The sequence below is a fragment of the Primulina huaijiensis genome, chromosome 10, assembly GCF_012295235.1.
Source record: "Primulina huaijiensis isolate GDHJ02 chromosome 10, ASM1229523v2, whole genome shotgun sequence".
In the NCBI taxonomy this organism is placed as follows: Eukaryota; Viridiplantae; Streptophyta; class Magnoliopsida; order Lamiales; family Gesneriaceae; genus Primulina; species Primulina huaijiensis.
In genome coordinates this window covers 18,043,091-18,059,891 of record NC_133315.1, presented here as the reverse complement: position 1 = coordinate 18,059,891, position 16,801 = coordinate 18,043,091, and the positions used below count along the sequence as shown (strand labels likewise).

The 16,801-nt window shown below is 36.4% G+C and overlaps 4 protein-coding genes across 10 annotated transcripts in view; 2 read left to right on the top strand and 2 right to left on the bottom strand.

The window, feature by feature from the left end:
• The first annotated feature begins 2,666 nt into the window (after positions 1–2,666).
• Positions 2,667–6,849, top strand: LOC140986808 (autophagy-related protein 13b-like). 3 transcript variants are annotated; one of them, XM_073455175.1, is made up of 4 exons: positions 2,667–2,911; positions 3,172–4,565; positions 4,638–4,822; positions 6,074–6,849. In XM_073455175.1, exons 2-4 carry the CDS (start codon positions 3,177–3,179, stop codon positions 6,444–6,446), a joined length of 1,947 nt encoding a protein of 648 aa, XP_073311276.1. In that variant the 5' UTR covers positions 2,667–2,911; positions 3,172–3,176; the 3' UTR covers positions 6,447–6,849. The 3 variants fall into 3 exon arrangements, with proteins under 3 accessions (XP_073311276.1, XP_073311275.1, XP_073311273.1); XM_073455174.1 differs by having other exon boundaries at positions 2,667–2,954; XM_073455172.1 differs by having other exon boundaries at positions 2,667–4,565.
• A 605-nt stretch (positions 6,850–7,454) lies between these two features.
• Positions 7,455–9,338, bottom strand: LOC140986809 (acetylglutamate kinase, chloroplastic). Of its 2 annotated transcripts, none has more exons than XM_073455176.1 (2): positions 9,198–9,338; positions 7,455–8,743 (listed from the first exon to the last, which is right to left on the bottom strand). In XM_073455176.1, exon 2 carries the CDS (start codon positions 8,711–8,713, stop codon positions 7,673–7,675), a length of 1,041 nt encoding a protein of 346 aa, XP_073311277.1. In that variant the 5' UTR covers positions 8,714–8,743; positions 9,198–9,338; the 3' UTR covers positions 7,455–7,672. The 2 variants fall into 2 exon arrangements, with proteins under 2 accessions (XP_073311277.1, XP_073311278.1); XM_073455177.1 differs by having other exon boundaries at positions 9,159–9,316.
• Positions 9,339–10,990: 1,652 nt separating this feature from the next.
• LOC140986564 (uncharacterized) lies at positions 10,991–13,323 on the top strand. 4 transcript variants are annotated; one of them, XM_073454860.1, is made up of 4 exons: positions 10,991–11,212; positions 11,311–11,399; positions 11,727–11,804; positions 12,840–13,323. In XM_073454860.1, exons 1-4 carry the CDS (start codon positions 11,047–11,049, stop codon positions 12,897–12,899), a joined length of 393 nt encoding a protein of 130 aa, XP_073310961.1. In that variant the 5' UTR covers positions 10,991–11,046; the 3' UTR covers positions 12,900–13,323. The 4 variants fall into 4 exon arrangements, with proteins under 4 accessions (XP_073310961.1, XP_073310960.1, XP_073310963.1 ...); XM_073454859.1 differs by lacking the exon at positions 12,840–13,323 and adding an exon at positions 12,217–12,756; XM_073454862.1 differs by lacking the exon at positions 12,840–13,323 and adding an exon at positions 12,774–12,800 and having other exon boundaries at positions 10,992–11,212.
• Positions 13,324–13,528: 205 nt separating this feature from the next.
• LOC140985966 (uncharacterized) overlaps positions 13,529–16,801 on the bottom strand; it is a 43,994-nt gene continuing 40,721 nt past the window's right edge. Inside the window, exons 6-13 of the mRNA XM_073453898.1 lie at positions 16,040–16,147; positions 15,512–15,603; positions 15,325–15,399; positions 15,165–15,234; positions 14,885–14,986; positions 14,576–14,684; positions 14,191–14,253; positions 13,529–13,796 (exon numbers count right to left, since the gene is read on the bottom strand). Coding sequence (XP_073309999.1) covers positions 13,708–13,796; positions 14,191–14,253; positions 14,576–14,684; positions 14,885–14,986; positions 15,165–15,234; positions 15,325–15,399; positions 15,512–15,603; positions 16,040–16,147 — 708 coding nt within the window. The 3' untranslated portion in view covers positions 13,529–13,707. The remainder of the gene's footprint in view (positions 13,797–14,190; positions 14,254–14,575; positions 14,685–14,884; positions 14,987–15,164; positions 15,235–15,324; positions 15,400–15,511; positions 15,604–16,039; positions 16,148–16,801) is intronic.

Sequence of the window (16,801 nt, the reverse complement as noted above, 5' to 3'; positions counted from 1 at the left end):
AATAAATTCATAACGTATATAACTACAATGTAATATTTTATTGCTTCCCTAAATTCTCAAAACTTATTAGATCATTTCTCTCATGATTTATATATTTCAATTTATAGAATATTGTTAGAAATCTTGAAGCTATTTGCGAGCTATTCGAACTATTGTCGGATAATAAAGTTCGACAATGAAGGTTCGAAAACTCAAAACGTCTTAAAACTCTGAATACATATATATTTAATATCTTGAATTCTCGATTGGATAAATTTTAAAAAATCAACTACACTCATAAATTATGTTATAATAATTATCTCTATATTCACATCTCACGCCGTTTTTAAAAAAAACTTAGATAATTTACAAGAGGTCATATGATAGTCTGATACTCTTATAACAATATGAGTCAAGTGTTTTATATATAGTGAATACAATTAAGAAATAGTTGATATAGAAGCTTATTGCGTAACTCACTCATTTGATGAATAAAAATAATAATCGAGTAAAATGTAGATTGATAGGATCAAATATTTACCACTAAAACAAAAGATATAGTTGTTAGATAAAACACAACTTTTTTTCTCATTCTCGTGGTAGCGCACGAGGTCAATTATCTCAGCAATACTCTCATTCATACATGTTTAGCCCAAAGTTTCTCCAAATAAGTATATATACGTCTTGGGAGACTTCAACTTACGATACAAATTGTAAGAATCAATCGCTTACCAACATGCCAAAAGCTATAGTTGTCACGAATGCACAACTTTATTTCTTATATTATCGAATAATGCTCTTACTTGAGTGTTAATGTGTCTGTGAAATAAGACGAGTGTCTATCTGCTGGTGATGCCTCATATATCTTATATATAAGTCTTATCATTTTCCTATCGTCTGCATGTCCCCAATAGAGACAATAAAACACTTGAGATGGGAAATCACTCTTTTTAGACTCACCTAGTGATAGGCTCATGATAGTTGTATTTTTTCGTTGTCATATCTCTCATTATTACCACTTCCAACGTGCTTAATTGATATATTTTTGTGTAATTTTATTGTATGTGGAAGTTTTCTGCTCTTGCGATAAATCTGGACTAAAAAGGATGATTTTAAATCACAATTAAAGTTGTCGAATTGATCTTAGTGTAAGACGTAGAGCAGAAAAATTCAGAAGATGTTTTTGGATAAGGCGTGACCACGCCTTATGACTACTCCTCGGCTGCCTAGTGAGAGTTGATGAATTTCATATCAAGGAATAATACTAGATAGAGTTTTTTCCATAAAAAACTCTATATTCTTGAAAGATATTTTCTAATTTTTTTTATTTTAGTGATTAGGTTATAATTATTGGGCTAATATATTTTTGGACTAAAATATCTCCTTTTAACCTACAAATCTCACGTTGGAGGCAGCTGAATTATTGAACAAGAAAGAACTCTCCCAACCCATTCCAATCGCCAACAACTAAAGAAGAAGAAGAAGAAAGGGGCTCAAAAGATTTCTCTCCGATTTTCTCCAAAACTCTAAGCTAAGTTTTATTTCTGATTTAAGAGTTGTTTTTACTGTTTAATTTATCACTGTGAGGTATTCATTCTTCAATTCAATATTTTTTTTATTCCAAGTATTTGTCGATTTATGATTTAATTATATGAATATTGTATATCAATTAATCTGACAATTTAATTCGATATACGATTTTCTACTGCTAAACATAAATTCAGTGATCCGTAATTGTCATGAACGATTGGTACGTGAGTAGCGATAGATTATGTGTGTTGTGCTATCATAGCATGTTTAATCTAAATAAATCAACAAAACTCGATCTATCAATTGCAGCTATCTCGGTTGTTAGATTTTAGGATTAACTGTTTTCACAAAACGAAAATGCTATTTTTAATTAATATGGAACGCTATCGTGCCCAGTTAATTATTAATAAGTTTTGAATGGATGCTGGGTTCGGTCAATTAATTTAGGAAAACACAAGAATTTTAGCGGCTATCCCTATCATTCTAAGATTAATTACTTGGAACAACTTGAATTAATTATTTGTTTGCCGATGAACAGTGATATAATTAAATAGTAGAACTCCCTTGAATCAGATCTTTCTCGTATTAAATTCTTCACTTTATGCTAGTTGATTAATTATCATTTAAATTTATTATTTTCCTTTCTTGGATAAATTTAGTTTATTATTTTATTAAATTCATATTCCAAAATCCCCCTTTATTTGCATTTCACTCAAAAGGAATTATCCCACGTTCTCTGTGGATTCGACCCTGCTCATCATTACACTAGTTTTATTTAAAGAGTAGGAATTTAAGTTTGGTAGTACAACGACAGCACACCACCTAGCTAACCAAATCAAACAGAGCAACATCAACAATTTGACGTACAAAATTATTTCAGAAGATCATCAATTATAATACTACAATCACTTATACACGTTTTACCTAATATAAATAGTTATGAAATCATGTTATTTGTGAAATTGAGTTTATGTAATATAATAAAATGGGGAGGAAATATAAGATTGTTCGATAATTAATGTCAATGCAGTTCAATGGTAGTAGTTTGCAATTATTGGGGCCTCTACTCACCAGGTTCCAGGGGTGTCAAACATGTCCGAAATGTACAACTACATAAAGTACAACTTCTTAAAGTGGTAACAGTTATCCTCAGACCTGAATCATCACTGGGCTGATAATCTCCATATAAAAGGAGAACGAACAATGCACTCACTCGTTTTCTATGCCTAGAAACCCCAAAAACTTGCGCCAAATTTCGTGTTATTCAGAAAGCACAAAAGCCACCAATCTTTTACCCGCTGAGGAGTATTTATTGCAGAACTGTGAGTATACGTGCCTGTTCTTGATTACTGGACGCGTAGAAACCACAAATGCAGCAGAGCTAGGTATAGGACGTGCAGAGGCGAGAATACCCATTATTTTGGAATTTCTTGATAGAATAGTCTGTGAGTTTTCTATCTTCATCTTGTTTTCGACCACCCTTCAGTGATTTGAAGCTTTCTTTCTTTTGGGGGCAGTTTTTGGAGGTGTTTTGAAGTTCAAGTTTCTGCTTGTGATCTGATTTTGAAGTTTTAGATTTGGGTTGTTTACTTGTTTTGAATTCGGATTCTTGTTGAGGATTTCGATTGCCAAAGTTCCTTTTGTGTTTGTTTATTTCGATAGAATCTATGGCTGCATATCATGGAAACAGTGCCAATTCAGAACCCGCGAGAATGGAGCAAATAATCACTGAATTCTTTGCTAAAAGCCTACACATAATTCTGGAATCGCGGTGCCCATATGTTTCTTCACGGAATTACAGTGGTGAACAAGTTTTATCCTCCCCGTCACCGTCATCATCATCCTCTTCATCATCGAGTTTTAGACCGAGGGATAAATGGTTTAATTTAGCCCTTCGGGATTGTCCTGCTGCATTAGAAAATATAGATTTTTGGCGGCAGAGTAATCTTGAGCCCATGATAGTCGATGTCTTTTTAGTGCAGAGACCAAGAGATTGGGACCCCTTGAATTGTTCCCCTAAAAGAATGCTCGTGCAGAATACATGGGGGAAAGAGAGGTATTATTATGGTTCCGATAATGATGATTTTGGGGGTGAGGCAAATAATGAAAAGATAATCGAGAGGTGGGTTTTGCAGTATGAGAGTAAGAAGACTGGTGCTAACGGGGTTGGCTCGTCGGGTAGTAAGAGATCAACTTGTACAAGCTCTCATGCTCTATACAAGAAGTCAATATTGTTGTTACGGTCTCTGTATGCAACCGTCAGGCTCTTGCCAGCTTACAAGTTGTTTCGCGATCTTATTTCATCGGCGCAAATTCGATTGTATAATCTTGGCCACCAGGTTTCATCTTTCGTGGAACCATTTACCCCTAAGGAGGAGGAAGATATGCAGCATTTTGTGTTCTCTCCAGTTGATACTTCTTGTGGTAGGCTTTGCCTCTCAGTTGCATATCGTTCATCAGTATTAGATGTAAGTTCCGAGTCATCAACTCCTATATCCCCTCAATTCATAACTGAATATGTTGGAAGCCCAATGGCAGAACCACTTAAAAGGTTCCCAACGTATCCCATATCACAAAGCTCCCCCTCTCCGTCCCCATTTGGTAGGCGGCATAGCTGGAGTTATGACATATATAGAGCATCACCACCTTCAGTAAACCCTACACCTTCACCCACATATTCTGAATCCCATGCTTCAACGTCAAAAAAGCATACCTGCCGTCTTCCTCCTGCAAGCTTACCTCGTAATTTACCCAGTGAAACAACTGCCATTCATTTGAAAAATCCAAGTTATGACGAGTATTGGCCTTCCCTCATAATTTCACTATCTCCATCTCCATCACCACCAACCTACATTCCTGGCAGTCATTTATCAAAAGCTCTTTTACGGTCTGAAAGTGCCCCAGTTAGTATACCTGCATCAAGACTTTCTAGTTTCCCTTCGGTGCTTAGCAATCAAACGATGCCTCATTCTCCTCCCATGAAAGCTACTCGAGTCACTATTATTAAGCAGGTTGCACATACAGGCCTTCATACGGCCAATTCATCAGTTGACAAGGTATGATGGTGTGTATTTGTTCTTTTAAAATATCACCGAACAGATTAACCAGCGGTGCCATTTCTTCTGCAGTTGTCTTCTTTCAGCAAGGACGAGCCTGGAAAGATGTCTGCAGTGAAACCATCGATAAATAGCTCTCCTTCAAAATCATTCTCTAGAAGTTCCAGTAGGTTATCCTTTCAGGATGATTATGATGATTCTGAGTTTTCTGGGCCATTTTTTGTAGACGACGATGACATGATAGATCCACTTTCCAGGTTATCATACAACATTTTTTATTCGATTATGTTACTTCTAGGTGCAAAAACATGCGTCGTTCATCTATGTTTGATGATTTTAGGTGGACCTGTACTGTCCTGATGTTGTGTTTATGATAGCGGAATCAAGTTTATTAGGGTACAGAGAAAATAAGTGATTTGAGCTTCAAGCAGCTGCACTAGAAATAAAATATTTTTGAAATTACATGTATTGTTTCCACCTAACCGTAAAATGAACCTAATGTTCCCGGAGAAGAAATACTTCCGTGAAGATGTATGGAAATAATTTTCAACTAATCCCATTTTTCAGAGAATCATATGTAGGAGGCAGAAACCCTTTTGTGTTCCTTCTATAAACTGTGCCACACCAGTCTTTAGTAGCTCCTTCAAATGAGAACTGTTGGAGAGTGCTTCCAAAGCTGCTATTAATTTCCCATGATGAAGTCCATGTTTTCTATTTTAATAATGTCGAGTCATTGTTGCAACCAGCATCATACACTTAGGAGTTCTTACCTGGAAAGGCATAATGGACCATTTGAGATTTTATGGTAGGCATTTGTTGTTGAGTGGGAAATATGGAATGATAATTGTAAGATACTCTATGGAAATATATAGCATATTGAAATCATTGCTGACTCCTACTTAATATGACAGAACTTAAAATCTGGTTTTGTCTCCCATTCTTTGAGGTATAAAGTTTAGTCATTCTCACTCATTCACTTGGGTGATGATATTTATCACGTGCAAATTTGGATATGTATTATGTTTCATTTGGACAACCTATCTTCCCATTTTGTTCAGCATCTGTCTGGTGCATCTATCTCATTATCAGCATGCTAACATCTGTCAGGCACCTTTTTATTGCCTTATCGGCACTTTGTGGTTGTGGTGACTGCCGAATTTCTCTTACATGAATGGAGGTTGCAACGCTTGATGGCTTGATTGTTCTGTAGGTGGAGCTACGTGTAGTGGACAAAATCAAGTTATAATGCTTGCTTTGTTTTTAAGCTTTGTTGAAACCAGAAGGTTCTGGTGGTGTTCTTTGAAATTTTTGTGTTGTTCCTGCTGATCTTATGATACAGCTTATCTGAATGTCATGCTACAAGCATATGAGCGCCTCTATAGTTGCAATTTATTTTGTGTCATATATAGGAGCTAGAGTTGAAGTCAAATTTAGTTTGAATTACCCAATTGTTTTTTGTTATTTCAACTGCAACTATTGGAAAATAAACCGTGGTGCGATGATTCCAGGCCTGGCTCATTCGATCAGCTGAACCATCCAATGGTGCCCCACGAGCCTGGTGGACTTCTCCTGGCTAGAAAATCACAAGATGCTGCAGTTGGTGCTCTAGTTCAGATGCTGAAGAAAGCGCCACCTCTTCGCCAAGACGTCTCTTTTGCAGCAGAGTTGCTGCATGATTCCAAGCTTAAGACACCAACGAACTGCAATCAAGATTCAAATGAAATTTCTGAGAAGTCCAATATACTGCAATATGCTTCTACAAATCTTGCATCTTCTGGACTTATTTCGTCAAAGACCACATCTGATGCATTAGACGAGCTTCGTGGGTACAGAGAGTTGAAAGACATGCTGTTGAAGCAAGGTAAAATTTCTCAGCAATAGGCAGTCGCTTTTACCAAAGAGGATGTGTGCACAAGAATAAAGGAAGTTTCCAAGGTTCTCTTGCTATATATCGAACATATGCGTAGCATTTTCTTTGCGGTGCCAAGGTTCTTTGAAATTGCAGTAGATTTCGTTTGTTCCATCCCCATTTCTATTTGTTTGTTTTTAGTAAATATGTTTGTGCTTTTGGAGTGATGCCTGTTTGTTATCTAATCTAATGAGTTGCTGTAAGAGTTTGAGTCGAGCAAATAAACATGTGGTTGTGTGAGGTGTACAGAACTCCTAATACTGGCCAAGGCATTTGTAATACTCTGATGTATATAATAGTTGTATACATATACAGTCATACAGAACAACATTATGATGATATTTTATCATACAATCAAAAGTTTTATTCCTTGTAGCTCTTGGCTTCATTCGATTTGGTATGAATAATGTGCAGACATGTGTAATAGTGGTAAATAATTACTCGCCTTACTCTAATTTTCAACTGTTAATATCCCATCTGGCTCACTCGGTTCTCGAAGGAATTTGTTTACCATTTACATGGCGTTATTCGTGAAAAAACAGTTGTTGCACTCACGTTCTGAAAATAATTGAAAAATCTGTTCTTGTACTCTTCTTTTTAGAGGCAACGGATAAATACTCAAACGTCACAATATTCAAAGTTTCAAGTGGAAAAAAACACCTCGGAAACTCTCCAGCTATCCATCAATAAAAATATTTCACGTTTGTAAAATATTACATCTGTTGTTGCTCTGGATGGATAGCGGAATAGGAAGGGCCGGACCCAGAAATTTGGGCAAGGGGCAAAACGGAACAAAGGCGAAGAGATTGTGTAAAATAACATAGGGTACGGGGGGAAATTCGACTTGAGGGGTACATTACATGAACTTTTATGCAAAAAGATTGAACGTTTCTTCATTTGAAAGGGGTGATCGTCTTTCCTAGTCTCCCATTCAGATGCACTTTCAGTATCCCTTGGTGGTGAAATGGTACGTACAGACAAAAAACTCAAAATCTCATTACGATGTACATTTTATCATTTGTTTGCTCAGATTTGCGACAATTTGGCAAATCAAACATAAACCCCCCAGGTACATGAGAATCATTCAAAACCATGTCACGAAACAAAAATTACCAACCATAATTGTTTGAAAACATGACCAAAATTCTCTTAAGACGAGCTATAAATAACTTTTTACCGCCATTAGCTATGGCAGTAGCTAGCCGGTGATCATCGTTCCAGCTCCTTCACCAGTGAGAATCTCAAGGAGCAAAGAATGCTTCAACCTGCCGTCGATTATACTTGCAGTTCGAACCCCTTGAGCCAAAGACCTCACGCAACAACTAACCTTGGGGATCATCCCACCCGCAATCTTGCCTTCTTCCATCATCTTCTTCACCCCTTTAATGTCAACTTCCTTCACCAAACTCCCGGGATCATCCCGATTTTCTAATATTCCAGCGACATCAGTCAATAGTATCAACTTCTCGGCAGACAAAGCTGCTGCCAATTCTCCAGCAGCTGTGTCAGCGTTAATATTATATGGCTGTCCTGTCACATCAGCTGCCACAGAGGCAATCACTGGGATATGGTTATTTTCGACAAGTGATTGGAGAGAAGTTGGATCAATACTAGCTATGTCCCCTACGAACCCGAGCTGTGACGCGTTGGGAGATGGCCGAGCAATTAAAAGTCGGCCATCTATCCCTGATAACCCAACGGCAGTGCCACCGGCTTTGTTAATCAGCGCCACAAGATTTTTATTCACTTTACCAATCAAAACCATTGAAACAATTTCCATGGTGGATGCATCAGTGACACGGAGGCCATTGAGAAAGTTTGGTTTTATGCCTAGTTTGCCGAGCCATTGGTTAATCTCAGGCCCTCCTCCATGTACAAAGACTATTCGAATTCCGACACAAGAAAGGAGCACAATATCAGCAATGACAGATGCCTGAAGGGCCTCGGATGTCATTGCTGCTCCCCCATATTTTACGACAATAGTTTTGCCTCGGAATTTTTGAATGTAGGGCAATGCTTCGGATAAAATCTCGACTCGGATTTGCGCAGAGGTGGAATCTTTGAGAATCTCCGGTGCTGTTATTGACTGTGCCGATGATTTGATGCGTGGACATCTCTTAATGGCATCAAATTTATTGACAGGAACCGAGTTGTGGAACAGGAAAGCAGAACCATTAGAATTCTCAGAGAAGAAAAAATGACGAGACTTGAGAGGGAGAGTCGTTTTGGCAGCCAGCATGGCTTCTTGGAATGTTTAGAGAAGAGCTTGCTACAAGTCAATATAATCAATTTTTTTTTATCAATATACATAGTTGCAATGAATAACCATTCAAAACTATAAATGAACATGAAGTAAGCAAAGTAATTCACTTTTTCTTCAGTTTCCTCTCCTATTTGAAATGCAAATCAGTATCCCAAGTTTTCATCTCATAACCTTATCAGATCAAGAATCACAGAAAAAAATGATGCAGCGAAGTGCCAATTTTAAGTATACAAAAAAATTATTCATCAACCACATAGAAGACAAAGTAAAGGCCAAAAAAAAAAGCACAGAAATATATTTAAAGAAAACTGTGTTTAACTTCAATGAAAGACGTCCTAAACACCAACGGAAAAGGGAAAAAATATATTGCAGAAGTTAAAAGTAAACCAAACACCAAATGATTCAAATCTAAAAGCCATACATCATCACGAGTCACCGCAGACTGGAAAATTTAACTAACCCTAATTTACGATAGAGCTGACGATTGTTCCCCTTCTCTGCTAGGGGTTTATGACAGGCGGCCCGGCGGAGTGGGGAAACGAGATTTTTTTCTTGAGCTCTTGAGTGGCAGTGTCATCTACTGCTGCTTGGTCTAATAAATCTTGTTAATTATCTACTTTCTTGTTATGTTATATTTATTCGTACATATATGATTAGGTCTAATGTGAACGATCTCACGAATATTTATCCGTGAGACGGTCAACTCTACCGATATTCATAATAAAAAGTAATACTCTTAGCATAAAAAATTAATATTTTTCATGGATGACCCAAATAAGATATTCGATCCACGAAATTAATCCGTGAGACCGTTTCAAAAGAATTTTTGTGTACATATATTAATTTTTTTTAAGGATAACTCCGAACTCATAATCGATATTTTTCGATGCATATTGTATAAAATTATAATATAATAAAGTAACATCAAATCATACTAGTAAATTTCACCAAGAATAACATGTACAACATGGAGAATGAAAAAATATTGAAAATGTGTATTGTATTATATTATATTCTGAATAATACACGGGTAAATGTTGGCATGGGATGTCCAAAGAGAACACACACTCTCTTAATACAGGAGAACAAAACACCTCACAAATATTATAGAACTAAGCACTTAAATGCTATTAGATGAGAGAAAACTCGAAGAAGAGATGATTTCAGAATGAATGGGAGCTCTATTTATAGAGCCTCTGTCAGTGTGAATAAACGCGTATTCTTATTCAACACGTTGTCCCTGCCAACCCATTTTGAAAAGTCTTTTTGCCGACAATTTTACCATAAAAAATTGGTAGAGATACAGGAGAGGGGGCTTACATTAATGTTGGAGTTGGTGTAGTGTGTGTCAATATGAACGTTGATATCAGATTAAGTTTAATCTAATAATTTTACTTATGACAAAAACTTGTCTGAGACGGTCTTACGGGTCGTATTTTGTGAGACAGATATCTTATTTGGGTCATACATGAAAAATATTACTTTTTATGCTAAAAGTATTACTTTTTATTGTGCATATCGGTAGGGTTGACCCGTCTCACAGATAAAGATTCGTGAGACCGTCTCATAAGAAACCTACTCTTTACTTACAGTCACTCTAAAAAAAACTAAAAACTTATAATTAATAATATTTTTTAGCACTAGTTAATTTAAATAACTATTGTTAAATGACCTAGGGCCGGAGCCTGTCCCTAAACTCTTACATCTATTGGCAGTCATTATTTATCAATCAGCATTGGCCCTCCGCTCTCGGTGCCTGAATGCCTCTCTATCATCATTCTACAAGGACATCTTGGTACTCTTTTTTTGGGTTCAGAATCTGCTAGTGATTCCATGAATGCATTGAGAAGCTGAAATGTTATCGGATTGACATTGGAAATAAAAGTTTATTATGTCTTCGATGTCATGTCCAAGGGGGGCGGAGCCACATGCTCTTTTACCCGGGCTACAAGTGACCCAATTTTTTTTTAAAAAAAATATAGATGTAAATTTTGTATAATTTTGGAATAATATGATAGTAGTTTGTGTAGATCAATTTAAAATACTAAAAGAGTTTAGAGTTTAAAATTTCAACCTGAGCAGAACCATATTTCTGACTCTGTCATTGGTTATGTCAACATTCTGATAGTATAAAACTACAATGAAATAAAAAAATAAAATTACATGTCTAAAATGTAACTCTTACAAGTCTACGGTGTAGAAAAGCAAACATAATATGTTAAGTTACTATTTAAAAAATATATAAAGAAAAGTGGGTGAGAGTCATAACATAAAGACGATTCATTTTGCAATTGGAATCACGGATCCAAATGGCCCCGGGTAAGAAAGGCAAATCGAAGGGAATCTCCGGCGAGACATCTCAGTCGCCGCCACTCGCCGCCGCCAAGTACCCCGCGTGCTTACGCTCTATTTCGCCATCGTCCGTCGCCATCACCATTCACGCCAAGCCGGATTCCAAACTCGCCACCATCACTGGTGATGAATCATTGCTGCACTTAATCCGCTTAGTCTGTAATTGAATTTATATTTTTTGTAGGAAAAAGCTTAAACACTTGTTTTTATGAAATCATCAGATTTCAATGACGAGGCTTTAGGAGTGCAGATCGATGCACCGGCGAGAGATGGCGAAGCTAATGCTGCACTCTTGGATTATATTAGTTCAGTAAGTCCTTGCTTTTTGTTGAATTGACTATCTTTGAGAATTTCCGTTCAGCACTCGACTTTAGCCAGTTTGATCCGTGATAATAAAAGGACCAAAATATATTTATAATTTTTTTCATGCATATCTGCTTTGATCAATAACCTGGATTTCTTGTTACTGAAATATGTGACAAAGGCAGGGCTCATTGAGTTTGTTGATATATTGAGTTTTATTGTACTTCTTTTTGGAATTATGTATCAACATTATTACTTTAGTTTCCACGTAAAGTGTTTTTGTATCATCATTGATTAATGCCATGGAATCAAAATTGTGTTTCGTTGCGAATAGGTGATTGGGGTGAAAAGAAGACAAGTTTCCATAGGACATGGATCAAAATCGAGGGACAAGGTTGTGATTGTAGAGGAGGTAACTTTACAGAACGTATTCAATGCTCTAGATGGAGTTTTAAAGAGCCACTTATGAGATACAGTAGTTGTGAATTATGTATAGATCGATGGTACGCATGAAAAACTGTCCCTTGTATATCTGCAGTTTTGATCCTCGTAAGATTATGCTTGAAAAGATGTTCTTGTGATTTGCTGGTGACAATGCCTTTTTAACAAATTCTGGAGTTGTAAGGTTTCAACTCAATGCAAATCATCTCCCTCTATAAAAATATGCTGCCGGTTGATTCAGATTATATAGAATTACAAATAACAAATTGCCTTCAGTCCATGTTCTGAAAAAAAGGATATAGAAACAAGAAAAAACAATGAAAAATCTGAAATTGTATATAATGTATCGAGCTCCAAACCTCACTTGTTTTTGCTGCTTATAGAGTATCACTGCATCATGGCCAGCAACTTCACAGCCAGGATACCTATTTGGTCAAGATCTTTTACTTTCTGCCAGAATGGGACTTAAACGAGTTTGATATAGGGATAAATGCGAAAGAAGTGCATCTGCTTAGCAGAAAATAATATAAGGTTATGAACCACGAGTCAGCGTGTACAACTTTAATGGCTATGTATTTGAGTCACCTCGAATATGGGTTGGGGAAATTAGTCTTGGTCATCCTCAGTAGATATAACAATATTTTACAATCTTAGTTATTAAAAGCCACAAGACAGGTGCTTAGACACAAGGCTCTGCCATTACCCAAGAGTCCTAGACAAAAGACAAGGGGCATCCCTTCAAGAAAAGACTCGGTGTATTTGAAGGCCTAAGGCACATTAGACATGCCTTCAGTGTAGAGGTGGTGGATTTGAAGAGGAATGCAGGATGATAGTAATTCATTTATCGTAGATTATAATTTTTCAAAAATTTAGATTCTTGCTTAATATTTTTTTATCATGCGCCAGTTTTGTCATGTGTGTTTGATTCTATGTTTGATAGGTCAAAATCTGAAATCATCGCACATCCTTTCTCACCCTTGAGCAATTTGGAGATTCTATGTTGCAGTGGATGATTTGTGTCGTATGCTGGCAACTGATCCATTGTTCATATGCTCAAAGTCTATAAGCCTCGTAGACCGCTCGATCGAGGCACTATACTAGCAGTCAGACTAGCTTATGATGGTACATCTTCTCAATCACCATCTTCTCAGTTTGGGATTCTCTCTCCATCTTCAAGTTCCTTCTCTGGCCTCTTCGCTGCCCCTACTTTCCAGCAATTTTGTAATATTCCTTTCTGGACAGTGCTTGATGCTCCTTTATCAAGCTCTTCTGTTAAATCATTTGTTGCTCGGGCAACATCTGCTTTGCATAGGTAAATTCACGCAGACCAAAATCCTCGATCAATCTAAATTTACTATGCCCAGATATCTTGTAAGCTGCTGCATGTTTTCTTCGGAGATAAATCCAAGAAATTGCCAAGATTATGACTGCCACTGCGACAAGAAAGGCTAACGACCAGGAATATAACTCTTTCTTAACTTCTTTGTTTTGTCTGTCATCTGGTGCAGGTGTCTTTTCTTTGACAAGAACACCTTGGTTTGTATTCCGCAACCTCGTTCCAATTCTTAATAAAACCAAATTGCAAGTATGGTGTAGAGAGAAAAATCAATCAACAAAAACACGTAGATTGGTCTCTATCACTCAAAATTAAATGTTATAAATGGTACTTTGAATTGCCTATTTCATATTGCAGAGTTAAAACAAACAAATTCACTATATATGAAAATTCATATTTCTTAACATATTTACAGGAAACACTTGTGTACACCAACAAAACCACACTTTTCATCAAAAAAAGAAAAACCACTCTTCAGTCTCCTATACACATACATATCTGAAATATGTATATCGACATAGGAAATACCAAAGGGGGTCTAAGTTTGCACTCCTTTGCCAGCCAAGAAAGCTTTCAAAGCCAAATTCTTGTCTTCAGCATCTTTAAATCTTGCTCTCCTTCCGTGACCTACAATTGATGTCAAAACATTGTGGATGAGTTTTACCCAAATGGAAGCAGGGTGCTGTATGCCAGCAAATCAATAAATAGAGGTTGCAAACTAGAACCAGGAAAACTAGAACTTGTGTTACAAATGAAAATTTAGCTATTGAAGCATTCTTTAAGAGCTATTATTGTTTCATTTTCCTCCATCAGAGTTCAGAATAGTTTGTTTTCTCTATATCAAGCTTACATTTTTTAACCATCTATATCCACGTCCACTGATGATACTCGAGAAAATGAAAGTTACTGTTAATATTCCGAAAAACATAACGCATAATCAATTTAATGAATGATATGTCTTTATAAAATAATCCTGGAAATATTCCAACTTATTAATAATTATATAACCATGAATAATCACCTGGCAGTATCCATTCAAATTCCAACTCAAGCAAGTTTTGAACACTGTGCAATTGTATGGGTACTGCAAAAAATAACCAAGAGGGAAAAAAGGAGGTGATTATTTATTTCTTTCTGAATCAATATCTATGATGTATGAGAAAACAACAATTTGAATTTTATTGTATTCATATATCATGAAAATAATTAGTCAAATCACGAATCACTCAGATCCACCGAGTTGTCTTGATTTTTTCTCCCTATATTGGTGTACTGTTGAGTGAATTTTAAGAGAGATTTAGTTGCTAACTCTAATCTTTCACATTCACAAATAAAAACCATTCCTGAATAACAAATCCAACAAAAAGAAAGTAGAATCACCAAAAGGGTATTGAAAGTTAACGCACCTGAAAACCAGTTGTGTCTCTCACTTATGGACAATCCAAATTCGTTCACCATTAAATGATCTCCGGTAAAAAGCACCTTCTTAGTTTTGTAAAGCAAGCATACTGATCCCTGCAATTATGAACCAAACAATTATTGCCATGAGAATTATCGCTGCTGCTACTTGGCTTGGGCCATATTTAGGACAGAGAACCATGGAAGCCAACAAATGAGAGAGTATTGTAGATCCCATCACTTTGATGTCCCAATAAGTCTTCCTACAATAAGTAACTCAGAAAACAGGTCGATAAGAAGAGAAAAAGAGTTCTCACTTCTGTATGGCCAGGGGTGCTTATAAGTATGACGTCACTGCCAAGCGTCCACGGTCCATTTCCTTCCAGCTTAATCTCCACGTTAGCTGTAGAAGAATTTACCTGCCACGTGATATCACAGACACATTAATCTCAGAAAATTGCACGAAAACATCATGGATTCATGATCATCATTATTACCGAGTATATACTTTCCACTAAAAAGACAGTCCACGACCTCCAAACATACTGAGAGACATAAATCATGCATCGTCTCAGGAGGAGTGGTAAATTATGTTACCTCTTCAGAATGAAGAATCCTCGGACAGCCCAACTCCTCTGACCACTTCTCATGATCTGCAACGTCATCCCTGAAATATATAACAAAATAACTGCCGAAATCCAGAGAAGCGAAGACACTCCGTTACGCGTGTGTATAAAAATGTGCAAACTTTTCTTGCCTGTGAGTAAGAAACATGAAACGGGCTCCACCCATCTTTTTTATGATAGATGAAAGTCTCTTCGTGTATCTAGGGCTGCAAATTAATATTAATATGTAAAATCATATACGTTGAACTAATGATTCTGAAAGTAGATGAAATTTGGTTTCCCATTTGCAATTTTCTTTCAGGATCTACTGATACCAACCTGTCTATCAATATATTCCCTTCAGGTCGAGTAATAAAATAGGACGCTGCTCCATATGATTTTTCGGAGTGGTAACCGCAGTGGTATACTCCCTGAAAGAAATCTGTACTCAGTCCAGGAAGTTGCGTATATCAAATGCGCACATGCAAGTACGGATGGAGATAGAAAGAAATCCGGTGTCAAGTAAAAAGTTAATTTGACAAAGCACCACAACGTTTATCATCCTCAACAATCAACTGTTATGTAATAAATTAATTTAACAAAGCGCCACAAAGTTTATCATCCTCAACTTTCAAGGAGTTGAAAGCCGCCAACTCATTGATAGCATAGCATGTACACTTTGATCAGTGAGGAGATTTGAGCATTCCAACTGTCATAGAGCATCAAAAATTTTGCCGATAAAGTTTGCATGTGAAGCACTTCGTTAAAAACTTTGCTACGTACACTTGATCATACATGCTGATTTTTCTTGAATGAATAGATAATATCGTAGTACCAAAGTTAACATATGCCAAGACAAAGAATTACCTGAATTTTCTGATCATCAATGGGAATAGGAAACGACATCTGAACATCTAAAATTTCAGAAGGTGGTTGTTCCGTGTGGATCGAGTTTGTTGGACATGAAAGCAATGCCTTGAACACAGACAATAAACAGAAATAGTGAAATTCTTTACTTGCGCGTTGAATCTGTGCGATACTCCCTTCTTCCCAAAGCTAAATTACCCAGGTGCAATTCACAGCATGCACTTTGAAATGGTGGTGGTGGTTTTTTATTCAAGCGTTGGATATTCCAACATATCTCTAGCCTAGAGCTAACTTCTCTATGTTGCTTATATCGAGAGCTAACGGATGGCAATGAGCCAAGTCTTGAGTCGTCCCCGAATTAAACCCTCCCCGCCGGGGCGGGTTTAGATCCAGTAAAACTAGTCCCAAGCGTGTCGGGTGGGTCCCGGGTTTAGCCGGATCCGTCTCGCAAGTATATATGCATATTATTATTATTAATATAATTATATTTTTTCTTATATTGAAAAAAATATATCTTATCCATAATTTTATTTTATAATATTATAAGATTGAAATAATTTTTTTCTATTACGATATATGGAAATATATAATTAGATATTTTTTTCTTATTAATTATTAATTGAATAAAAATGATATAATTTAATTTATGATAATATTTTGTTTTTAAATACTATTAATATAAAGTTGAAAATAAATTTAATGATTAATTAATGTTTAAACATTTTTATTTTGGATTTTAAAAAAAATTAAAAAACTTGCGGG